Source organism: Protopterus annectens, chromosome 2.part0 (genome assembly GCF_019279795.1).
Source record: "Protopterus annectens isolate FY-2018-M chromosome 2.part0, PAN1.0, whole genome shotgun sequence".
Taxonomy (NCBI): domain Eukaryota; kingdom Metazoa; phylum Chordata; order Ceratodontiformes; family Protopteridae; genus Protopterus; species Protopterus annectens.
In genome coordinates this window covers 266935005-266961626 of record NC_056728.1, presented here as the reverse complement: position 1 = coordinate 266961626, position 26622 = coordinate 266935005, and the positions used below count along the sequence as shown (strand labels likewise).

The 26622-nt window shown below is 44.0% G+C and overlaps 2 protein-coding genes across 9 annotated transcripts in view; both read right to left on the bottom strand.

The window, feature by feature from the left end:
• LOC122793060 (synuclein alpha interacting protein) overlaps positions 1–26622 on the bottom strand; it is a 2145219-nt gene that overhangs the window by 890036 nt on the left and 1228561 nt on the right. The gene's annotated exons all lie outside the window — the stretch shown is intronic.
• LOC122792732 (taste receptor type 2 member 14-like) lies at positions 9722–10714 on the bottom strand. The gene has a single exon (XM_044060314.1). It carries the CDS (start codon positions 10712–10714, stop codon positions 9722–9724), a length of 993 nt encoding a protein of 330 aa, XP_043916249.1.

Here is a 26622-nt window from a genome sequence, read left to right as displayed (position 1 = left end):
GATTATGATCGGGTTGCCGATCATAACCTGTTTATTATGTGCTAAAGACATGGAAGACAAGAAATTCTCCTCAAGAGTGAAGCTTGAGAGGTGAGTCTTGGCATCCATGCAGAGAGCACATAATTAAAAGTTATGACTGGAGATGCAATCATAATTCTTTGTAGTCCATGGAGCATTATCTGTTCTATGTACAACTACTTACAGAAAAAAATGCTATTTGTTTTAATGGCTTTCAAAGCAGTAAAGCACATTACAGCCCTGTCAGAAAGACAGCGTGACACAGTTTGGTATGTTTAAACTCACCTGGCCATTACTGTCAACTGTCAAGATTTCCGCAGAATGTCCAGATTTTTGCCTCATAATTTTGGTCTGTTCTTCATAAAATCCATAGTTTTCAACAAATTACTCAGGATTGAATTCACAAAATAATAACATACTTTGAATTTCAGACTTCATATACTTCAAAAAAATGTAGGTGAACACACATCCTGTTACTCTAGCTGCTTTCTCAGTTTATAAAAGGAAGTGAGCAACACATTACCAGTACGAACAGCAGGCAGAAACAAATGTGATTTTTATTCTGCCACTGTCTCTACTGGTCAGTACTGGCAGATTTTACTGCCTAGTGCAAGACCTGACTATAAGAAGGGGGTAATTAACATTTGTTAAGATCGGGTCTCTCACAATAGTAGTACTTAAATGATACGTCTTTTTCTGAATATCTGGAGTAATCACTGCACTCCATGCACTACATAATCATTCATTATTAACTGACTTGAGATGTTGTTGCATAGTCCCTCTGCAGGCAGGATTAGGACAGAATCTAGCTAGGAAAGTGAGAGGTTATGGTACAGAAAACAGTTATGCAATGCAGCTAATAACCAATGTTTCTGGACTAAAAAGAAGAAAAATAAAAAAGAAGTTGGCATGTTACATGCTGTACTATAATTGTTTTTTGTAAATAAACAGCTGAGAGTATGCAAACTTAGGGTTTGGCTAAAAACCACATAAGAAACGAAGAATTAATCATAGCATTACTTATATCCTTACCTCTGTCTCTAAGCTGTAAAGCAGTACCTAGTTAAATGCTATCAAAATATAGGTGTCTGTATGAGAGATGCAGTATGTGTTTATGTGTATGTATATATATATATATATATATATATATATATATGTATGTATATATATTTATTGTGTGTGTACGTACATGCATCCAGGCACAGTAATACAAAGGTATGTAACACATGCCTGACATGTTATTCCTGCTCTAGGGACTGATGTCATTGAACCCCCCCCCCCCCACCAGATGCCTGCTTTTACCAGCTTCTCTTCCCATGGAAGCATGGCAGTCAGTCGATGTACTGTCCTACCATCTACCTGCACAGCCCCTACTGAAAACAAGGTTGAGAATGGCTATCAAGTCATTATTCCAACTGGACAGCATTCATTATAGGCTTTCCTTATGAGAGTAAGCATTTGTATTTTTTCTGTGTCATCCAATACCCCACAAAACAGAACATATGGCACTCCAACTTAGACACCTTGTGTGGCCACAAACACAACACTGTTATAACATGCCAATGCACTATAGATGGACCAGGTGATTCATATTCTACCCATAATGCTCCCTTATGAGGAAACTAAAAGTCCTCTCACACCATGGGAGAAGGGAAGAATTACTGACAACCTTGCCACAGTGTACCACTACTATACAATGGCGTTATGGGAGAAGATAAGAATTACTCACAACCTTGCCACAGTAAAACCCGCTTTCGCATGGTTTGTGCGCTTGTTACTACTCAGCCAAACTCCTCGTGGTCCTGCAGAGTGGTGCCAGCAGCAGAGAGGCTAAAAGAGCGACTGCTAACCTGATAAGTGTTTTTTTCCTGCTACTACCTGGGCGACTGTCCGATCTAGCTAAACTGCAAGTATTTCTGATTCTTGAACTGTTTTAAACTGTTTAAAGTTGTTTTTGCACCTGCACTTTTAAAGTTTGCCCTATTTGTTGCATTTACCTGTTGAGGCTTCACACTCAAGTGTGCTAGCCTGTGTTACATATTTACTGCACTTTCCTGCTGTTTGTTGCAAAAAAGAAAAAAAAAATAAACAAAAAAATTATCCTTGTTTCCCATCTTTCCTGACCTAGAGTAGTCCAAATACAGGCTTTGCTGTATTCTGGACTTTTGGAAAGTTCCTGCATTGCCCATTTCCTTTCTTGGATAAAGGGAGGCTTCCTTGTTCACCAGTGGCAGTGGGGAGCTTGGAGCAGCCTATCTATCCCAGGAGGAGTGTTCCCAGCACAAGAATCTGGTAGTTCCTGTGTTGCCCATTTCCTTTCTTGGATAAAGGGAGGCTTATTTGTTCATCAGTGGCAGTGGGGAGCTTGGAGTAGCCTATCTATCCTGGAGGAGTGTTCCCAGCGCAAGAATCTGGTAGTCTGTTTGTTGCAAAAAAGAATAAAAAAATAAAATTATCCTTGTTTCCCATCTTTACTGACCTAGAGTAGTCCAAATACAGGCTTTGCTGTATTCTGGACTTTTGGAAAGTTCCTGTGTTGCCCATTTCCTTTCTTGGATAAAGGGAGGCTTCTTTGTTCACCAGTGGCAGTGGGGAGCTTGAAGCAGCCTATCTATCCCTGGAGGAGTGTTCCCAGCACAAGAATCTGGTAGTCTATTGGCCATTTTGGGCCAATTTCTAGCTCTTTCAAGTCCCCCTGTATAAAACCCGCTTTAGCGTGGCTTTGCGCGATTTTGCGCATAGCACAGCATCGGGCAGCACCGCTTAATTGGGTTTAAACCATTCTCAGCTCCACAAAGTCTGTCTTCACTTTTTCCCTTAGAACTGATCTAGTTCTCATAATAAACACCCTATTCCCACTCTAAAGCCTGGCACCTGCTCACTAAAGCAATTATATAAGTCAGCACTAAAAAATTAAAAGCACTACACCCTCACAAACTCCCCTTGAGTACTTTGTTCCGCATTGGCCCTTTTTTTCAATTATAAAGGAATTCCCAATACTATTCTAGCATGTCCAAAGGTCAGTTGTCAATCTCCTCTCTGGTCCAGCTGGTGAATCTGGGAATCTTGAGGCAATGTTACAACTGCCTCATGTACACAGACAACCCTCTCCTCCTCCCAACAAATTCCAACACATGTGAGAGATGCAACCATATAGCCAAACTGGAGGCTAAGCTCTCTCAACTCAGTACTGGCGTAACCAGTCAGGAGGAGAGGGAAACCACACTCACTACAATTCCAGTCTCACATAGACCTACCACGACAGCAAACCAAACACATAAACACACAAAAACATACTCGGAGGCTCTAAATAAAACTCTGCCTAAGCAGCAGAGACCTCCAAAGCAGACACCCAAGCAACTGCTACCCCAAAACAAAACACGTGCAACACATAGCTCACAAAGCCAGTGTGCCGAACAGTCACAGCCCTTAAGGCTAAACAACACACCTGATACACTTGTAATAGGTGACTCTATCGTCAGACACACTGATGTCCCGCTCACCAGGCTGAACAAGGAGAAGGTCACGGTGAGCTGCCTGTCAGGCGCTAGGATCCGCCACATAACACAAGCACTCAGGTCACTCCAAGGCAAGTACAAATATGACTCAGTCATTGTCCATGCTGGTGTGAATGACCTGAGATGTACCTCCCTGGACTACAAGAAAAGAGACATAGAGGAGCTCTCTGAGCATGTAGACCAGGCCGGTATGACCCTGACCTTGAGTAGCATCTTACCCTCACCAAGAATGATGCCACAATACGAAGGCAAGATGATCAATTTCAACAATTGGCTTAAGTATTGGTGTCATTCAAAGGGGATCCAATGCCTGTCTGCCTGGGATGACATGCTCGACAAGCCACGATGCTTCTCTAGGGACGGCTTGCACCTGTCACCCCTGGGCTTTCGGATATTGGCAAAGGCTCTTGCCACCCCCATAGTGCCTTTTTTAGGCAAGGCTCAAAAGACAAACCCACATCCATAGGTATCACAAGGGATAAGAAACTAAGAGTAATGCTACTCAACGCCAGAAGTCTAAACCTCAAGATGCATGCACTCAAAACTCTCCTTAGCATGGAGAACATCGATATCTGTGCAGTAACAGAAACCTGGTTCAAGACTCCCGAGATCACCCCAGCACTACCAGGTTATACCTCATACCATGTTTTTCGGCCCCTAAACTTGGACCGAACCACAAAAGGAGGGGGAGTATCAATATTCGTCAAAGATACCCACACCTCCAGGTTGGTGGCACAGCATGAAGCATCAGAGACTATCCATGTGCAACTAACAGTGGGTAAAACTGCCTTCCAGTTTATAGCCTGCTACAGACCACCCTCCCAAACCCAGGAACCCCACTCGGCCTTCCTGAGAACACTGGAAAATATGAAGGTCTCTCCAAACACCATTATATTGGGTGACTTCAACTACCCTAACATAGACTGGGAGCATTACTCTAGCTCCAACACCCTAGCCCAAACTCAAATGCTTTGGAACAACTTGTTGCCACTCCCACAAGAGGGGAAAACATACTGGACCTGATCATCACCAACATGGGGACTTTATGCTCCAGAACAGAAGTCTATCCCTCACTGGTAAGATCAGACCATAACCTAATCTCACTAGATATTCACATCCCGACCTCAGCCCCTGCCCAGAAAACCACAGTGAAAAACTTCTCTAAAGCAAATTTCACACTCCTCAAAACCAAGGTGGAATCCTTCAAAGCCCCCGGGCCTGTGGAAAATACGGTCCAGACCACAGAATCCTTTATAAACACATTCTATGAACACCTTCAGGAATGCATGGATCATGCAATCCCAAATAAAACCAAGACCCAATCCTCCAAAGTTAGGCGTCCTGTCAGGTGGACCCCAGCCATAAACAAACTATACAATAGAAGGAGGAAGCTACTACATGATAGAGCAAAATCCCAAAAAGGGAAGGCATCTCTGATCAGTATTAGCAAAAAACTACGGGCACTCATAAAATTGTCTAAGGCCAGCTTCGAGAGAAAAATTGCACAGGACACTAAGGATAATCACAAGGCTTTCTTTAGTTATGTTAGGAACCTGGGTGGGAATTCCCAGATATGCTCAGAATTAGTCCAAAATGACAAAAAATACACCGAACCCACAGACATTGCCAACATCCTAGCTGACAGGTTCAGTGCAAACTTCTCCCCCCCTTCCCCACCAAAAGGGCAAATAATCTATCCCAGCACAGTGCTGCCCCCCTGACATCTCAGATGCTCAGGTAAGAGCCGCCCTCTCCAAAGCAAAAAACAAAGCATCAATGGGACCAGACGGTGTCCCGGGCTGCGTCCTACATGAACTCCAAGAAGAACTAAGCCCAAACATAAAACTACTGTTCAATCTCAGCCTTACTACAGGATATGTACCCAAAGAGTGGCGTACAGCAACAGTGGTCCCTCTCCACAAAGGTGGTGCCTCAACGGATCCTGGAAACTATCGCCCCATAAGCTTGACTAGCTTGTTCTGCAAAGCTACGGAAAGGATCATCATGGACCTCATAAATAAAGATATTGGGGACCTACAGACACTGGATCCTACCAGTTCGGCTTTGTTAAGGGCAGATCCTGCCTCTTAAACCTGGTCGATTTCTTTGAAACAGTCACCAAGGCTATTTACGAGGGGAAGGTGGTCCACACAGCCTACCTGGACCTTGCAAAAGCCTTCGATACAATACCCCACTCGGGCATTATAGATAAGATCACCAGCTTAAATATAAGCCCCTATGAAACTAGATGGGTTGCAAACTGGCTCAAGGACAGAACCCACATGGTTAGAATTGCTGGAGCCATGTCAGACTCCAAACCAGTTACAAGTGGCGTCCCACAAGGCTCAGTCCTGGGACCTCTCTTGTTCGGTATATATTTCTCGGAGGTACAGGCTAACACGGAAGGACTGTGGCTGAACAAGTTCACAGATGACTGCAAACTGGGCGCCATAATTGACTCTCCAGCCGACACAAGCATCCTACAAAAGGGCCTCATAGAAACAGACAACAGGTGCCAGAGCCATGGCCTCAAGCTAAACGCCAAAAAGTGTATAGTCATCCCCTATGGCAAAAAACAAAGTGCCCACAAATTACCACATAGGTGGTAATCCATTAAGTACGGACGAAGTAATTAGGGACCTGGGGACCCAAGTTGATAGCAATCTCTCATTTGACAACCACGTGGCCAAAGTGGTTAGAAAAACATTTTATATAGCCCACCTAATCATGAAGGAATTCACATCTAGATCAGGGGAGGTCATCGTGCCTCTTTACTCATCCCTCATCAGGCCCATAATTGAGTACAATGCCCCTTTTGGGATGTACCTTACCAGACACCTGCAGCAACTGGAAAGACCCCAAAAGTACTTCACCAAGAGGATCAAAGGGCTCAAACAGATGCCATATGCTGCCCGGTTAAAGAAACTCCAGCTCTACTCAGTGGCATACCACCTGCTCAGAGGCGATCTGTGCCTGACATATAAAGCCATGTCCAACCCGGAATTAATGGACATGCTGCACCTCAGAAAATCCAAATCCCATCGAGCTACGCTCGAGAGACTTGAACCTCAGCAATGAAATAAATAGGACATGCTGGAGGGACAGATTCATAACCCAGAGGCTCCCTTCACTCTGGAATAAAATCCCAGTCCAGGTTAGGCAGAGTCCCTCATTGACTCTCTTCAAGAGGAATCTTGATGAGTGGATGGGAGATAGTAGGTTTACCCCGGGTATCACTTCTGTGTCACTGTTAGACAGAGGCACAGTATACTAACCTCGAAAAAGGGCATAGCAAAATTCATTTAAAATGGGTGGCGAAAGCCAAACACACTCTGGCTAGGCTTATAAATACCCTAGGGCAGATAGCCTAGTATGAACCTATGAATCTATGAACTATACAATGGCATTATGGGAGAAGATAAGAATTACTCAGAACCTTGCCACGGTGTACCACTATTATACAATGGCATTATCAGCTTGCATTATACAAACTCCACTCCCACTCCATGTCACTGCACTTGATGCCTTTCAGTAGGGAGCAACAGCTCAGCAATGTACGGTAAATGTGTAATACACAGCAGTAATACAGATGGAGCTTCTGTAACCATGGCAGCTAAAGAGAAAGAAAAACTTTTTACATCAGGGACATGCCTGTCAACCTCTTAGTGCAAGAAATCTGGGCAAAGCCTAAAATATCTGGGGGATAAATGCACAAAAATAGGGCCAGATTTTAAATATTGATCTTATAAACTCAGAAAGTTGCTAGAATAACAGGTTTGATGTTAGGGTGCATTTTCAAAAGGATATAAAGTCTGAAACTCAAATGTGTGTCATTATTTAATAACTTCAATAGTCAGTGATTTGCCAGAAAAAACAAATTTCATGACAAACAGGCCAAAATCATAAGGCAAAAATATGGACAGTTGAGACGCATGATCAGTGAGGAGAAGTAAGTTTTTGCATTAAAACAGAATTGACTAATAACATTAAAATATAATTCTTCTGCAGCAGGGAATTACTTACACTATAAATTAATTAATTAGATATGTTTATTTTTTTATGGTGGAAAAAAATGATAGTAATTACTTCAGTACTGTCCAGTAGCTGTAAATTACTGGCTTGTGGTGGGACATAAAGAACATTACCACCCAAGCAGAGTGTGACATGCTTTAACAGGAAGCAGTATTCCCCACTGTATATGCCTTCCTGTGAAGACACAGGAACATGCTCAGTGATTTATCCCAGGAAGTTAGCAGTGAAAACTCTCCTGTTAACTTACAGCCTGTACCTCAAACTGAGAAACAAGGACCTATTCTGAGACACCAGCATACAGCAGATAAAAAACTAGAGTAATATCTGACAATCTCAGCTGTGGCACACTGGTCCACTGCTGGGATGTAGCCAGTTGAATCCCAAGAACAGGTAAGGCTTCAAGTATCCACAGGCAATTCAGTTCAGTGACAGGCACCTCTATTAGCTGAATAACTCATGTTTGGCATAGATATATGACTTTTTCAGCCTCACACTATGTGCCAGTCTCCACAAGAGTGCTGAGACTGCAGAAGGAGGTCTCACAACACAGGTCACACTAACATACATATCTGCCTCTCACCCCCAATAAATTATTATTATTATACAAAGAAATATTTGAAAAAATTTAAATTGCAGCTAACAAACTGTGCAAACCAACACCAATGAGTGCCTTAGAATGTACTTATGCAGTCTTTTTGATTCAAGTTTTTACACCCCCTTTGATATAGAAATCCCTTTTTGACAATCAACAAAGAAGAAGAATGCATCGTCTAGCAGGTGTATCTTGAAGCTGTACACATGGTGCCAATAAAGCCATGTTCGATACAGAAAGCCAAGTACTGGTGTCCAAAGTCACTCACCTCAGCATAAACACATACAAAGTATATTTGTTTACAAGCATCGTTAACACCACTTTTATTTTCTGTGCTTTAGTTAATTTGAAGAAGAAATGTGATAAAAGTAAAATATCAACAGCCTGCAGGCATCTGGGTGCAGTCGCCTGCAACAAAAGATGCCTTAATTCCTAAACATATTTTAATGCGATACTCTTTCCTTCACCAAAAACAAATATGATTCTCAAATAATGTACTTCAGAACATTAGCACTGAAGATAAAGCATTCAAAATAATCACAAAATAGAACAACACAGTAACAGCATTTGTATTATTATGTTCTAATGATCGATTGTGAAAACAGCATTGTTCTACATGTACACAGCAGCATTTCTGCAAAGCACACCGAACATGCTATATTAACTAAACAACTTGCCACATCGAATACATATATTATTAATACTGTGGGATTGAATAAGGTAAAGTGCTTGCTTATCATATCTTTACATCACAACACAAACAAATAATATGTGAACTCTAGAATCAAGAAAGCAAGAGGGAAATGATAAGACCAAAGAGATGCTAACAGCAAAATTGAACATGTTCAGTGGTACAGTCAAACACAAACCAAGCAACATACTGCTTATCACAGAGGTAGTTATGCAAAAAAAAGGAAAACTACATACTATGAACTGGTAGCATATAATTCATGCTACTATAACCAGTATATAACTGTTATCTTTCTGAGATACTAAGTTCAAAATATAATTCAGCTATATCTGTGTACTATGTTACCAACATTTTTTCCTTCCTATTTTATTTTATTTTTTTGCTTGCTGTTAACATACGCAATATATTTTGCATTAAGTGCTGATACAGGATATATTGTCTCTTTCTTTGCATATGTTTTGATATTCTTTGTCTAAGAGGACAAAAGAATATTTTAAATTAGAGGGCATTGCAAATAAGGTTCCTCGTGACTACACAAAACTGTTTACCAGATAATGGGCATCTTAACTGCAATGTCCACTATTCATGATGAAATGTAATGTTTCAGTTACAGAAACGCACTTCCAAGAATGGTGCTGAATGGAACATGCAGTACTGGACATTTCTTCTCCATGTCTCCAGACATACAACCAGCCCCCATACCCAACTCTCAGCATGCTTAGTCAATTCTGGCAGCCGCTACACAACAGTCCACTGTATGTCTTACACCACAATGTATACTGTGGCCAAAAAAGTGTACCTCTGCACAACTTCTCTAAACATTCAAGAGTTGTTTGGTGTTTAAAACTAACAGTTTTGTCTTAAATCATGTCATTCTGAATATGGAGAAGCTGAAACAGTAACAGCTTGGGTTTTGGCTTGCCTCATGGAATGCCAACAGCAGAGGTCTTTCAGCTTTTCCCTCACCTTGTAATTTACTATAATGAGTATGTAAGGACTTAATGAAGAATAGCTACAGGACAGTACTGCGAGTATGGCAGGAATAAAATAGCAGGAGCTCAGTTCAGATTGGTAGTGATACAAGATAAAATGAGAAATCCACAGGCAAGCTGCAAGACCCATTAGAAGTACTGAAAGTTTACTTGCTCTGAAAACTTCTGTCTCTGTCTTGTCAGCTCCAATCCAGATGTCTCCATAGCTGGCTTTGTGATGTTGCCACAACAGCAGTGCTATTCGAATGCTAATAATAACAAAATCTGCTAGTGGAACCAAATCAAAGGAAAGCAACAGCACAGTTCCATAGATAAGCTCTAGCTTGTGACTGGTATACCTAACCTGGCAGGCAGCATAGACCAAACTGGCGTGCTTCTGACTACTGGTAATGTTTGCCAGGAATGAATCATTGACTTTTTCACTATAAACTAAAATAGGAATATAGACTGCAAGGCCAGCTACACAAAGAGAAAAGAGTCCCAGCAGATGTCTGTTACGCCAGCTAACTGTGGGTGTTACACTTAGAGGGTGGACTACATGACTGAGTTTCAAGTAATAAAATGAAGCCAAGTAGAGGGTTAGCCAGATTGAGATAGTGGTTGTGACAGCAGAGGTAAACTTGAAAATCTTGCACCCAGCAGAATCAAATATCCTTACACCACCAACACTGTAAATCACACTCAGTATGTTCACCACCAAAATCCTGAGCATGTGAACAACGCCAAGACAGAAAAGCACTGCACATGATGCTCGCACGCGTCCCACAAAGCTTTTCATTGTGAAATGAATTAGTATTCCATTGCCAAGCAAGCCAATCACAGATAACACAATGAAGATGATCCCTTCAAGGACTGTGGATGGCAGGTCCATGTTGTGCAAAGATGCTTTCGAAACGAATTCAGAAGTTTTCCTTACAACCACAACAATAACCACTTGTCAGCTGGTACAGTGTTTCTTTTAACTGTTCTGTTTTGATCCTAATGGATGGAAAACCTTGTTAAAATTCACAGAGCTATGTGAAATAACCTTAGCTTCAGTTAGTAGCACTGGATTTCAGTCTTTAAGGCAAATACTGCCTTCTAAGAGAAGCTCTGCGGCTGTCACTTGTTAGTGAGGGATTTCTGCTGTTTTGTGTACTTATATCTAAAACACAGAGGTATATCATGTAGTACTCTCATGGGCCATTTACAGATTAGAGCATATGCTGCAGCAATTAGAAAAATCCCTTGGAATCTGTTTACAGGGTAGTCATGTGCCAAATGAATGGCAAAATAAGGAGCCTCAAGGGATGTCTTATGAAAAACACACTTCTGAACATCTTTACGTACTTCCTGACAGAACAACACCAGAAAGATCATTTCTGATTTGCGGAAACAGAATTCAGCTTGGACTCCGATCTGGAGCACATACAGAAACTGTAATACAGGATCTAAACCCCTTACTGACTTTTCTTATTCTGTGATCCTAAAAGTTACACCTTTTTGTAAAATTAATATTCTGATCTTTGATGTTCTTCCTTTAGCTATTCTTATAAGAAGCAGACTGGACAAGTTTGCTATCAGAACAGCAGAAGCACAGACAAGTTGTGATCAAAATGACAGAACATGAAGGCAGTACAACCTGATGGCAAAAAAGGAAAACGCTGCAAACAAGAAGTTATGTACTCACCATAATGTTCAATGTATGTAGTCCATCTCGCTTTACATTCTTACCCCTGGGTTCTAGCTCAAAGTCTTCAATTGGCTCGTGCTAAGAGGTATCCCATCATGCAACAGGCCCATTCCCCAGATCTTGTTTGCTGCAAGCGCACACACACACACACACACACACACACACACACACACACACACACACACACACACACACTGAGAAGAAGAACAACCCCAACAGAAAGGACTACTGACACCTAGAGACTATACGTCCAGGTCCTCAAGGAGGGGGTAGGAGGGGGGGGGTTAGTAAGAATGTAAGGCGAGATGGACTACATACATCGAACGTTATGGTGAGTACATAACTTCTTGAGGTTATGTAGTCCAATCTCACCTTCATTCTTACCCCTGGGACAGCATCCCTAGCACCTTGACCTTGGGTGGCTCAGTGAAAAATACTCTTGAGCACTGTGGAACCAAAGGAAGATCTGGCTCTAGAGACCAGATTTGATTTGTAGTGACTAATAAAAGTATGAGGCAAAGCCCATGTTGCAGCACAAATATCATAGCCTGAAATGCAGTAGAGGTAGCCACAGATCGTGTAGAATGAGCCTTCACTTTAAAGGGTAATTCTTTGCCATTGGAAGCATAAATAAATGAGATGCAATTGGAAATCCAGCGAGACAAAGTTGCTTTAGAAACAGGAACCCCAAGTCTAGTGTCTGAAAATGAGACAAACAGTTGATCTGATTTCCTGAAATCTTTTGTCCATGAAACTTAAATTCTGCCTTGTTAGAAAATTCAGGAAAAAACACAGGCAACTCAATGGATTGGTTGATATTGACAACAGAAGCAACCTTTGGAATAAAGGAATGATTGGTTCTTAAGGAGACCCTGTCTTTGTGAAAACAGCAAATAAGGTGGTTTAATTGATAAAGCTTGGAGCTCACAGACCCGCCTAGCAGAAGTTATGGCTGTCAAGAATATTGTCTTCCATGGCAAGAATTTAAGGTCACACGTAGCTGCGGGCTCAAAGGGAGTCGAGGTGAACTTCTGTAATACAAAATTGAGGTCCCATGACATTACTGGATCAAAGACTGGAGGTCAGAGTAACATTGTCCCTTTCAGAAAGGCCCTACAAAGCCTATGGGCCATAAGGTTGGGCTCATTAGCAATGTGAAAGGTAGAAATCGCTGCCAGTTGCACTTTAATGGTTGCTGCAGCTGACCCCTGACTGAACAGCTGAGAAAGAAATTCTAATATTGCCGAAATAGGCAATGTATAAGGATCAATATGTCTTTCATGGGCCTAAATGGAGAATCTCTTCCACTTACTGGAATAAATCTTCCTGGTAGAAGGCTTGTGGGAAGAAGACAGAATGTGGACCACTTGCAGGGAAAAATCATGAAGCCTGACTAGGGATGGAACTGGAGCCACCAAGCTGTCAACTTGAGGGTCTGGATGGAGGGATGGAACTGTCCTGACATATGAGTCAGTAGATCTGGATCTGGATCCACAATCCAGGGATCGTCCATTAGACAGGGTTGAAGGAAGGTAAGCCAAATCTAATGAGGCCAGTGTAGGGCAATCAGGATCATCTTACTTCCCAAAGACTGTGCTTTCTGAATGACCTTTGACATAAGGGAAAATGGTGGAAAGGCATAGAGAAGACTGAAGGGCCAATCGTGGACCAGAGCTCCCTGGGTGTCTCCCCCTCCAGGGGGATAAGGGTGAAGTAGCTGCTGCATTTGGCATTGAGGGGGCTGGCAAACAGATCACAGCAAGGCTGACCCCATCTGCTGAATATCTTCTATATATTTGTTCAGGGACTACTCGTGAGGCATTAGGATAGTTCTGCTCAGCGTGTCGGCAATCACGTTAGACTTCCCCGGTATATGCATTGCAACTAGAAAGCATTGGGAAGACACCGCCCACTGCCAAACTCGAAGTGCCTCTCTGCAAAGTGGGTATGATTTGGCTCCTCCCTGCTTGTTCAGATACCATACCACTGACAAGTTGTCTGAGTGGATTGCAATTGTCCCTAGAGGGAGATAGCTCTGAAGTGCTTGCAACGCTAATAGCACTCCTCTCATCTCCAATACATTGATATGCAAATGGGTCTCATGATCCTGCCATGTGCCTTGAACTGTCCTGCTGAGATAATGCCCCTCCCACCTGATCTGGGAGGCATCCATGGTCACCATGGCAACTGGAAAAGATGAGACAAAAGGCTTGCCCACGTTGAGATTGCTGGACTGAAGCTACCAGTGTAGGTCCTGCTTGCACGTGTCTGTAATCAGAATAGAATGGGAGAGTGGAAGATGCTGTAGTGGCCACTGGGTGAAAAGCAGCCACTGTAGGACCCTCATGTGTAGCCTGGCAAGGGGAACTTGCATGATCGTGGCAGCCATGGTCCCTAATAACTTGAGGATCACTTTTGCCTTGACCTTCCTCAATGGTAGTAAGGGGGTAGACCTGCTGTTGAAGAGCCTGAATTCTCTCTTGTGGTAAGAAGTCCCTCATGAGCACTGTATCTAGTTTGGTGATGATAAAAGTGACACGCTGCAAGGGCAACAAGACAGATTTTTCCCAATTTAGAGTAATTCCTAACCTTTGGCACAGTGTAATGGTGGCGTCCCTGGTCTGTAACAGTAGATGCCTGGTGGTGGCAGAAAGGAGCCAGTCGTCCAGATACGGAAACACTTGGAATCCCTGACGTCTCAAGTGAGCCGTTACCACTGCCATGCATTTGCTGAACACCCCGGGGGCTGTGGTAACACCAAAGGGCAGAGCGTGAAACTGAAAATGACTGGCTCCCAGCTGGAAGTGTAGATGACTTCTCGATGCCCTGTCCATCTTGATACGGTAGTAAGCATCTTTGAGGTCAATGGAGCACATCCACACATCTTTCCCTAACAGAGGGAGTATTGACTGTAAGGTGACCATGCAGAACTTGGGCTTTTGTACATGTAGGTTCAATCGGCTGAGATCCAAGATGGGTCTCAGGTCCCCTGTTCTTTTCTGCACCAAAAAGAATCTGGAGTAAGTCCTTAATCGTACTTGGTCTGTGGGCACAGTCTGGATGGCTCTCTTTGAAAGCAACTTTTTTATTTCTAAAGCTGCAGAATCCCTGTGACTGGGTGGCATGTCTGGAATTCTCTTGGTTGACAGTGGAGGAGAAGAGAAGGGAATATGATAACCTCTGGAAATTATCTTTACTACCCACTCATCTTGGGTGATGTCTTGCCAGGCTTCTGGGAATAAAGAAATGCAACCCCTGACCAGCTCCAGAGATGCAAAGTTGGGCCTCCTTTCAGGAGCGCTGGTAGGGAGAACCGCGAAAAGAATCATGGTCCCCCTAGTTACGCGGGCCTGCTCTGCCTCTAGGTCAGCGTCTACCTGAATTTCCACCCCCCTCTCCTGCCTCTGGAAGGGGAATCACTTTGTGCATCTTGAAAAAACCTCTGTGACTTCCTGAACCACATTTTCCCACCCTTCTGGCCCTTGGGGTAAGGTCTAGAAGACATGGAAAAATGGACTCCCACAGCAGACAGGGTTTTTCCTTCCTGCTCGCACCTAGTGAGAGTGTCCTTCACCTTGGTTCAGAATAATGATGAACTGTCAAATGGGGCATTGGCGAATGTAGACTTGAAGGCCTCCACAAAATTACACAGGCGCATCCAGGAGTGTCTCCTAAGAGCAACTGCAGAACTCGCTGCCCTGCTCGCTTCATCTGCTGCATATGAGATCAGCCTCATGGAGGATTTGGTAAGGGAATTTAGGGTAGACATTTGTGCATTGACCTTCTGTGCCACGGCATTAGAAATGTTACCCTGTAGAGAATCTCCTAGTTCTTTTAAGAGATCTCTCTGGAGCCTTGTAAAATGCATCAAGTAGTTCAGTGACTGCAGAGTAAAGGCCACTGAGGTAAACACACACTTCCCATACCTGTCCATGTCCCGGGACTCCTTGTTAGGCAGATGGACGGTAGACGAAGTTTCAGCAAGTTCCTTCTTGGTGGCTGCTGCTACCACCATGGCATCTACTGGAACGTTTTTTGTCAGATATTCCTTGTCTGTGGGAGCAGACAAAAACTTATTGGGTCTCCTAGGGACCTGTTCCACAGTGTTAGGAGTTTCCCACACCTTTCGACAGACGAGATCTAGTAGCTCATCGAAAGGGGGAGAGACCCAAGAGGTGGAAGGTTGAGACCTGAAATCCTTCAGGAACACTGACTCCTCATCAGAAGGGGATTTGGAGGGCCAGCTGCCTCTCTGCTTCATGATCTCAAGAATATCTGAAAAAGAGATATCTTCAGAAGATGACTTGGGGGACCCCTCTGACTCCTCAAGTTTGGTGTCTGACGTGAGACACTCATCCGGGGAGTCAACATGTTTCCTCTTACACAATCTCTTTCTGACAGGCTCCTCAGGCAAAAACTCTGGGGAGACGTCAGAAGGTTGGGGACCACTCATGGAGGTATCCTGAGGCCTTGGGTCTTCACTGATCATGGATAGAGGGTGATCTGAAACTGACACCAGTGCCAGAGGGGGCAGAGTGTCGGTGCCATAGGATGCAGATGACAACCTGGCCAGCACGCTCCTCATAACCTCGAAAGCTGATCCCCTCGGCTCCGAAGGCCAGCTAACCATAGAGGATACGGTAGTAGCCCTCGGTGCCGAGGAGATGAGGTCCGAAGCAGATGTCTGGTCCAAGCTCACCCGAGCCGAAGAACCGAGAGGAAGGCTCAGAACCGATGAAGATCGATCCGAGCCCTCTCCCTTGTGTCCAACCAGTGAACTGTGGATCCTCGATCCCGTGGACGGAACCGACGGGGTCGGAGCAGAAATTGGAACTGAGAGGCCAAGCGAAGATACTGGAACCAACCTAACGGCAACCAACGGAACTGACAGCTCTGGCTCCGAGGGCCGAGAAAGGCTCGGCGGATGAACAACAAACGGTGAAGGGGCCATGGTCTCTGGAGCCGACTGGGTCAGAGCTGAAATCAATTTGGCCAGCACCGATGACTGAAGCAGTTTCTTCACCAATCTATCAATGTCCTCATTGGAAAGGGACCTTGAGGACTTGGAGGATATAGTTGGAGATCTGGATCTCCCTACAGAGGGAGACTGACGTGAAGGAGAACCCGGTCAAACAACTGGAGACTGGCTCCAAACCAAAATATCCGTGACCGGCTCCAAAAGGCTGGGAGCCAATACAGACTTAGTCAATACACTGCCTTCTGTCGGCACCAAAGCCAATGGAGCTGAAGAAGGAGAAGCTGTTCTAGCAACTTTCTCTGGCGGCTCCAAAGAAACAGATGGAACCGGAGAGCACTTATTAGCAGTCTTTTTGTCCTTTTTAGCTGGAGAGGATATGGCACTGGAAGACTTAGCCAAGTCTTCCTCGAAGGAGTGTTTAAGCAGTCCTTTCAGAATGAGCTTGTTCTTCCTCTCCTGTAGCACGCAGGGACTGAAGGAATAACAAAACAAGCAGGACTCTTGGAAGTGAATAGCCCCCAAGCAGTACACGCACACAGAGTGCCCATCAGTCACAGACATTTTATTGTTGCATTCAATACACTTTTTAAAGCCCGAAGGCCTGTGTTCCTTAGAATCCTTAGACATGCTGCATAAAGGAGTACACACACAGGGACAAGCTGCAAAAAGTACAGTTTTGTACCTACCATAAATGTAGATGTTCGAGTGTTCACCCTGCTGCAGTCATCACACTTGGGTTATCCTGTCATCAGGCGGTCCCGCAGTCGGCCGGATTTCCAAGGTCTTGGTCTGACGTCGGTTGTTGTCGCCTCATCCTTGACGTCAGTGCGCCAGGGGTACATATACTGCAACCGACACCATTTTCTTCAGTTTTTCTTGCCCCAGATGTCAGGTGCCCCCAAAACGGTGATCAAAATTAGTACCAAATGGTGTGAACACTGTACAAACACAAAATCCCTTCAGTTATAAGCAAATACATCAGTAAGGTATAGCAGAGATTTAGCCAAAAGGTCAGAGGGGTTGGAGGGAGGGTAACCTGGATTGCAGCAGGGTGAACACTCGAACATCTACATTTATGGTAGGTACAAAACTGTACTATGTTCATCGTGTTACCCTGCTGCAGTCATCACACTTGGGTTGAGTCCCAAAGCTAAGGCAGGGTGGAGGTGTCATAGAGGGTTAGTGGAGGCAATGAGGCCCTGCAGAACTGCAGTGGCGAAGCCTGCCCTGGACTTAGAATAAAGAGGTAGGTGATAGTGTTTGGTGAAGGTGTGTACTGAACTCCAAGTTGCAGCTTCTAAAATTTCCTTGGTAGGGACCCCTCTGAGAAAGGCTGTAGAGGTTGCTGTTGCCCTGGTAGAGTGGGATCTAATAGTAGTAGGAACTGGTTTCTCATGATGGGTATAACAGAACCGTATGCAATGGCCTATCCATTTAGAAATGGTTTGTTTGGACATAGCCCTCCCTTGAGAAGCTGTAGCATAGGATACAAAGAGCTGGTCAGTTTTTCTGAAAGCCTTAGTTTTGTCCAAGTAGTAACGAAGCTGCCTGTGAATGTCCAAGGAATGCAAGAGTCTCTCACCTTTGTTCTGTGGATTGGGAAAAGAAGGTGGGTAGATGGATGGTTTGATTTAAAGCTACACTGGAAACCACCTTAGGCATGAAGGAAGGATTAGTTCGTAGAGCAACTCTGTCTTGATGGAAAATGAGGAAAGGTTCCACTGCCATTAGTGCCTGTAATTCTGAGACTCTCCTAGCAGAAGTTATTGCCAGGAGCAGGGCAGTCTTCCAAGATAGGAACTGAAGGTGTGCAGAGAAAGCTGGTTCAAAGGGAGGTAATGCTAGTTTTTCCAGAACAAAGTTGAGGTCCCATGTTGGTGTAGGAGCTCTTCTAGGTGGTCTAATGTTTTCCGCCCCTCTGAGGAACTGCTTTAGAAGAGGATGTGAAAATAAAGGTGGATTTGTGTCGTAGTGAGTTGAAATAGCTGAAGTATGGATTTTAACAGAGGAGAAGGAAAGTCCTTTGTGCAACATCTCTGCTAAATACTGCAGAATGTGAGGCATATGAGGCTGAGTTGTGTCTTGGCCTTTAGCTTGGTTCCAGGCAGAAAACCTTTTCCATTTGTCTGAGTAAGCCTTCCTGGTGCTTGGTCTCCTGGCTTCCAGAATAACATCCAGAGCTGCTTGTGAAAGAGGGGCTGGTTGGATGTTTAAAAGATCTGCCATGCAGCCAGGTTTAAGGTTTTTAGCTGGCTGTGTAGAATCTGTTTGTTTTGCTCCGTGAGCAAATGAGGTATTTGAGGCAATATCCATGGTGGGCTGTGAGCCATATTCTTCAATAGCGGGTACCAGTGCTGGTGTGGCCAGTCTGGGGCTATGAGAATCAGTCTTGGTTTCTCCTTTTTGACCTTCAAAAGAACCTTTGTGAGAAGAGGTAATGGAGGAAAGGCATATGCTGTCAGGTTTTTCCAACTGAAGGAGAGAGCGTCCACTTTCCAAGCTTGATGGTGGAATGTCCTTGTACAAAATATTGTCAGCTGGAAGTTTTGAGGACTGGCAAACAGGTCTATATTTAGTAGGCCCCATTTTTGAGTTATCATTGTAAATATTTGTGGGTCTAGCTTCCACTCGTGGGGATCTTTGATGTTTCTGCTTAGGTCGTCTGCCAATGTGTTTTTCTGTCCTGGCAGGAATTGAGCTTGTAACTGGACTTGGTAGGCCAGAGCTGTGTTCCATAAGATTATTGCTTGCCTGCAAAGAGGGTAGGAATGTGTGTCCCCTTGTTTGTTTATGTACCACATTACTGTAGTGTTGTCTGTCTTTATTGCAAGTTGTCCTGGATGTAGAAGATCCTTGAAGGCTGTCAGAGTTTTCTGTACAGCTAGCATCTCTTTCTGATTTATGTTCAGTTTTCTTTGTTCTGCAGTTCATAGGCTTTGAATGCATTGCCCTGCCATGTGTGCCCCCCAAGCATAGTCTGAGGCGTCTGTTGTGATAGTTTGCCTGGTTGGGGGCAAGGTGAAAGGCTGACCCTTGTTGAGGTGACATGCCTGTGCCCACCATAGAAATTCCTGTTGAAGGCAGGGAATGAGAGATATCACTGTGTCCAAGCTGTGGCTGTGTTGAGACCATACACTTTTTAGGTACCACCGTAATTTCCTCATATGCAGTTTTGCAAATGATATTATCAGAATGCAAGATGCCATGAAGCCCAAAGCCTGCAGAATTTTTCTTGCAGTTAATTGGGTCTTTGTTGCCATTGTCTTGAAATATTGAGTCAGTTGTAGTTGCTTGTCTGGTGTGAGATAAGCCTTCTGGGCCGTTGTGTCCAAGCTGGCACCCAGGAATGTAATTTGTTGTGAGGGTACTAGTTTTGACTTCTTTTCGTTTACTGTGTACCCCAGACAATTTAGTAGATGCTTCACAAAAGCCAGATGATGTAAGAGAATGTCTTTTCTTTCTGCTTGGATGAGGCAGTCATCCAGGTATGGATATATTTGAATTCCTCTTTGTCTGCAGTATGCAATTACTGGTACCAGGCATTTTGTGAAAACGCTGGGCGCAGTAGATAAGTCAAAGGGCAGTGCAGAGAATTGGTAATGGGTTGAGTCTGCAATGAAACGGAGGTATCTTCTGCAACTTTGTCTGATAGGGACATGCAGGTATGCCTCCTTGAGGTCCAACGTTACCAGCCATGCTTCCTTGCCCAACATGGGAAGTAGCTGCTGTAGTGTTAGCATCTTGAATTTTGGGACTTGTAGGTAAGTGTTTAGAATTGAAAGAGCCAGTATTAGTCTCCAAGCATTGTCCTTTCTGGGTACTAGAAAGAGCCTTGAGTAAAATCCTTGGCCTTGCTCTTGAATCGGTACCCGTTGAATGGCTCTCATGGCCATGAGAGCTGTAATTTGTTTTTGAGCCTCTGCCCTTTGATTTTGTGGCAGGTTTGGCATTCCTCTTTTCATTGGCAAGGTGTGAAAGTGGAATCTGTATCCTCGTAAAATTATGTCTAGGACCCATTTGTCCTTTGTGACCATGTGCCAGTTGTCTGCAAAAAGTGCTAGTTTTCCCTCTAAGGGGGCTAACAAAAAAGCTTTGTTTGGCCAGTTGAGGTGCAAGTCATTGAGTTTGCCTTCTGGTGGGTTGAGACCTGTCTTCTCCTCCTTTCTGGGTTGGAGTGCCCCATTGGTGAGGTTTATACTGGGTTTGTGGTTGTCCTCTGCCCCTTGGGCGCCTGTATTTACCCCTCTTCGGTCTGTCAGTGGCTGGAAAGGACTAATTTTTTGTTGGCCAGTTTCTGCTGAAGCGAGGGGGTTGTACCTGTAGGAAATCTTTGACTGTCTGCATTGATTTTGCCTTATCTTCCATTTTCTTTAGGACTTCTTCTGCTTTAACACCAAAAAGAACATCCTGCTGTAAGGGTGCATCCAGTAGTTTTGCTTTGACATGATCAGGTAGACTTTGTTCCTTTAACCAGGCATGCCTACATATAACTGATCCAGTGACAGCTGCTCTGCAGGAGGCCGCCAAAGAATCAAATCCACATTGTAAGGTATGTTTGCCCACCTGCTCGGTGGTGTGCAACAAATCCTGTACTTCTTTCAATTCAGATTGTTGGGGAAGGGAGGTTATCTTTTGTTTTAACTGAGAGATTAGAAACTGCTGATACTTGAATATATGAAATTGACAATTTAGTGCCCTCATAGCTAATGTGGCTGAGGTGTAAACCTTTTTCCCCCACCTGTCTAGTGCTCTTGAGTCCCTCTCAGAAGGTACTGGGTTTTTAGCCATGGAAGCCTTAGCCCAATTGGGACCCTGGGAGATAGTCTCTGGGTCAGCTACTGGGCTTTTGTAAAGAAATTTGTGGGAATCAGGTACTCTGTAGTATCTGTCAGGCTTAGCAGGAGGTAGAGAGTCTGGGTTGAAACTGGATTCTAAATAGACATCATCCACAATATCCAAAACAGGTGGGATGGCTAGAGGTCTGTGTTGGGGGAGTAAAAGAAACTCTCTGAGCCTTTTCTTGGAATCAGAGAAATCCTGACCTTCCCAGTGGAAATGTTCCCTCATAGTGTGTAAAGTTTCCCCAAAAGAGTAGTCTTCAGGAGGGGAAGCTGAGGGAATAGAGTCCTCAGCATCTGAATCTTCATAAGGAGAGTAGGGAAAGTCTTGGTCTTCAAAGGAATCCGAAGAAATAGACAGTTGCTCAGAAGAAGCAGAATCTTCCTCTTGTCTAGGCCTTTTGTCAGGAGGAGGCTGTGAACCCCTGATAAGAGAAATCAAATCTTCAGCCATTTTGAGCATCTGTTTCTTAGGCATGGGGCCTTGAACAGGAGACTGAAGTGTAGTCGTTTTAGCTTTAGAAGGAGTCTTAGACTTAGAAAACGTTTTGACTGTGAGAGTCATCGGTCTGAAAACACCCTCAGAAACCAATGGCGTTTCCAAAGCACCAACGTCCTTAGAAGGTATGTCGTCGGAAGGGCCTGAAGTAAAAGGCTGTGTCGGCCTAGTACATTCCGTCAAAATATCTGTAGCGGTCTCGGGTTCCAGGACTGCGGTAGTCAAGGGCTGCGTCGGAGCCTCACTGATAACCGGAAGACCGGAGACCGGATCAACCAAGGCCTCGGAATCGGGTTTAGGCCTTGGCTGTCGGTCCTTGTCCCTGCGTTTTTTGTGCACGCCGGTAGTCGGTAGCTCCGACGGCATGTTATAGTTAAATTTTCTGCCAAAAAAGTGTTGTGCAAAATCAAATCGCCTTTTAATAGTACGCTTATTAAACCTAGCACAAAAACGACAAGAAGTGACGTCGTGATCAGGGCCTAGGCAAGGTATGCAATAAGAATGAAAATCCTTATGAGGTATTTGCTTCCCACAAGAAGTACAATTGTTAACTTTTTCTGACATCAGTCTGAGGCAAGAAAAGTTTCCCCAATGGGGTACTTAGCTTTATAGAAGACTTCGGTCTGAAATTCGAATTCGACAATCTCAGGAGTCGGCCGACCGGCACTTGCGAACTGCTTCTGCTTCGGGCACCATGCGGCAAGAAAGACTGAAGAAAATGGTGTCGGTTGCAGTATATGTACCCCTGGCGCACTGACGTCAGGGATGAGGTGACAGCAACCGACGTTGGACCAAGACTTTGGAAATCCGGCCGACTGCGGGACCGCCTGACGACAGGATAACCCAAGTGTGATGACTGCAGCAGGGTAACATGATGAACATCAACACGTACACACAAAAGACCTAACTAAACCCCGCGCGGGAAAATAGAGCCTCTAACTAAAAACAGCCTAGTAACCGGCGGGAACTAAAACTACAGGGAGGACTAGGTCCTCTAATTTAAACAAGCCTAGCCCGGGGGAAACAAAGGCAGGATAACACAACTACCAGATGACAACACACTAAATAAGCTTAGAAGTAACAGGAAGCACAAAACAAAAGACCATATGGAAACAATGGGTAGGACTAGGTCCTCTAACTGAAACGGGCCTAGCCCGTGGGAAGAAATGGAGTAAACGGGATACCAAAAATGGCCAACGAAAAGGCCACACAACCAGTAAGAGAGACACACACAGTAGCTATGAAAATAGCTTTTTTTGATCAACAAACAGCCAAAAATTTAGAAAAAAAAGTATACTTAGCCACGGCCAAAAGGGACACCACGTCTGAGCATAACGAGCGGCAAACGAGATCTGGGGAATGGGCCTTTTGCATGATGAGATACCTCTTAGCCACAAGCCAATTGAAGACTTTGAGCTAGAGTATGGCCGAGTCAGAGCCGAGGTTCGGCTCTGAACCCAGGGGTAAGAATGAAGGCGAGATTGGACTACATAACATCCATTATTATTTCTTCCTTGGTTATATTAGGACTGACTGTACTTGTTCCTAAGCAGGTTGTATGAAGTATTTTCACTTATTTGTTTTGAACCTATTTGCATTGTGTGACTTGTAATTGATTCTGTATTTGTGTCTTTAAAAAACAGGTTGCAAAAAAAAAGAAACGGACAACCGAATTTTTTCCCTAGGAAAAAATTTGATTATCTGTTCTTTCGCTATTTTCAGCGTTCGCCGAATAGGGGTCGATGTAAGAACATTCGAAAGTATGAACTTTCGGTGTTCTGATATAGACCCAAATATGGGTATTGTCGATACAATTTGTGTGACAGTACATAAGTTATGTCTGTAGCCTTTGCTTTATCTTAATAAATTTTATATCATGAAAAGACTTGCAACTGTCTCAAAATGTTCCACAATACTCTAATGTGCTTTCCTGGATTTATCAAGTATAAAATAATATCATCTTCAAATAAAGTGATTTATTTCTTGATTACCATATCAATTATATCCCTGAATTTCTAGTTCCCTTATTTTCTTTGCCAATGGTGCTAAATATAAAGTAAATAACAAAGGAGAAAGAGGACAACCATTCCCTGTTCCTCCATTCAAACACAAACTATTGGTGAGAAACCATCCCACTTTAATTCTTGCCTCCAATCCTCCATATTTCCTAATTAATCTTATTATTGTATGAGGGAATGCAAATGCTTCCATTGCCCTACACATAAAATCCCAGCTTACTCTGTCGAATGATTTCTCTGCATCAAGACCCATCAACAACAGTGGTACTTTCTTATATTCTGTTTCCCTCTGCATCATCATTGCTCTGTTACTGTTATCAAATGTTTGCCACCCCTCCACACCCTGGAGAATATTAGGGTCCAACTTAACACTCTCTTACTAAGCGACTTCAACTACCCCTCCATTAACTGGGTAAACTACTCATGTACCAATACACTTGCCCAACTTTTCCTGGAGTTCATTAATTCCAGTGGCCTGGACCAGCTCGTTCTTACCCCCACCAGAGGTAGCAACATCCTTGACCTGGTCATTACTAACATGGGAGACTGTAGCTCTACACCAATAGTCAGCTCCTCCCTGGTTAGATCCGACCACAAACTAATCACCTTGGAAATCCACATCCCTACCCCCCCGCAAAGGTAACCACTATGAAAAACTTCTCTAAAGCTAACTTTAGGCTCCTAAAAACAGAGGTGCCTAACTTCACGGCACCCATGCAAATGGAGAATAGTTGTGTGACCGCAGAATCATACACCAATGCACTGTATGAACATGTACACAAATGCATGGATCTCGCCATACCCAATAGAACCAACACGCTCTCCTCAAAAAAAAGGAAGCCAATCTGGTAGTCCCCTGCCATAAGCAAACTCTACAATAGAAGGAGGAAATTGATGCAGAATAAGGTGAAGTCCCAAAACTGGAAAAAAACCTTATCAGCCTCAACAAAAAGTTGAGATCCCTCATCAAATCCTGTAAAGCTAGCTATGAAAACAGAATTGCAGCAGATAGTAAAGACAACCACAAGGCCTTCTACAGTTATGTAAAGAATCTCCACGGCAATACCCAGATTTGCTCTGAGCTACTGCACAATGGTACCTCCTATACTGAGCCAACAGATATTGCCAGTATACTGGCCAACAGATTCAGTGCCAACTTTACCCCCTCCCCCCAAAGGAGCAATCACAATACCAGTAGATTGCCAGGCACCCAATAATACTGCTGCACAGGTTAAAACAGCACTTTCCAAGACCAAGAATACAGCTTCTGTGGGACCTGATAATATCCCTGGTTGTGTTCTACATGAACTACAGTGTGAACTGGCACTTCACCTGTGTACCCTGTTCAATCACAGCCTCAACACAGGCTTTGTCCCTACAGAATGGCGCACTGCTACAATCATCCCTCTCCACAAAGGAGGAGTGACTACAGGCCCTGGGAACTATCACCCCATTATCCTGATGAGTCTGATATGCAAAGCTATGGAACGCATCATTATGGACCTAATAAACAAGGATATAGGGAATTTCCAAACTTTGGATCCCACACGGTTTGGTTTTGTGAAGGGTAGGTCATACCTGCTCAACTTGGTCGACTTCTTTGAGTCAGTCACCAGAGCTGTGGATGAAGTCAAGGTGGTTCATACAGACTACCTTGATCTGGTCAAGGCTTTTGATACCATTCCCCACTCAGGAATCATAGAAAAACTCACTAAGCTTGGCATCAACCCCTATATCAGTAGGTGGGTTGCAAACTGGCTCACAGATAGAACCCACAGTGTGAAAGTAGCTGACTCCAAGTCAGACTGCCGACTAGTCACGAGTGGAGTCACACAGGTTTTGGTCCTGGGTCCTCTCCTGTTTGGTATCTACTTTTCTGAAGTCCAGGCCAATACGAAGTGACAAAGTTCACAGACGATTGCAAGTTGGGAGCTATTATTAACTCCCCAAGTGGTATTGACATCCTACAGAATGGCCTCACTGAGACCAACGACTGGTGTCAGAACAATGGCCGTAAACTCAATGCCAAAAAATGTGTCATCATCCCCTTTGGGAAAAACCCGGTTCCCATGAATTACCACATTGCTGGTAGTCCACTGAACACAGAAGGCGTTATAAGACATCTGGGAACACAGGTTGACAACAACCTCGCTTTTGATCACCACATTGCCACTGTGGTTAGAAAATCCTTCTATGTGGCACATCTCATTACTAAGAGTTTTGCATACAGGAAGAAAGAGGTCATTGTCTCGCTCTACTCTTCCCTCATTAGGCCAATCATCGAGTACAATGCCCTATTTGTCATGTACCTCACTAGATACATGCAACAACTGGAGAGGCTGCAAAAGTACCTCACAAAGTGGATCCTAGGCCTTAAACACTTGTGCTATATGGACACTCAAAAAACTCCAAGTATTCTTTGTCTGATATCGTCTACTTAGAGGCGATCTCTGCTTGACTTACAAAGCCATGTCTGACCCAGCTCTGTTAGAAATGCTGCATCTAAAGAAATCCCAATCCCTCCATAACACACGCTCCAAAGACCTCAACCTCAACACCACAATTAACAGAACATGCTGGAGGGACAGGTTCATAACCCAGAGACTTCCCATGCTATGGAACAGACTTCCCATACATTTCAAGCAGAGCACCTTGCTGACCCTCTTCAAGAGAAAGTTTGATGAGTGGATGGAAAATATAAAATTCACTGTAGGGATAACTCCAGTGGCTCTACTCAACAGAGGCACTGGGAACTAAGGTCAGGTGGTACTATG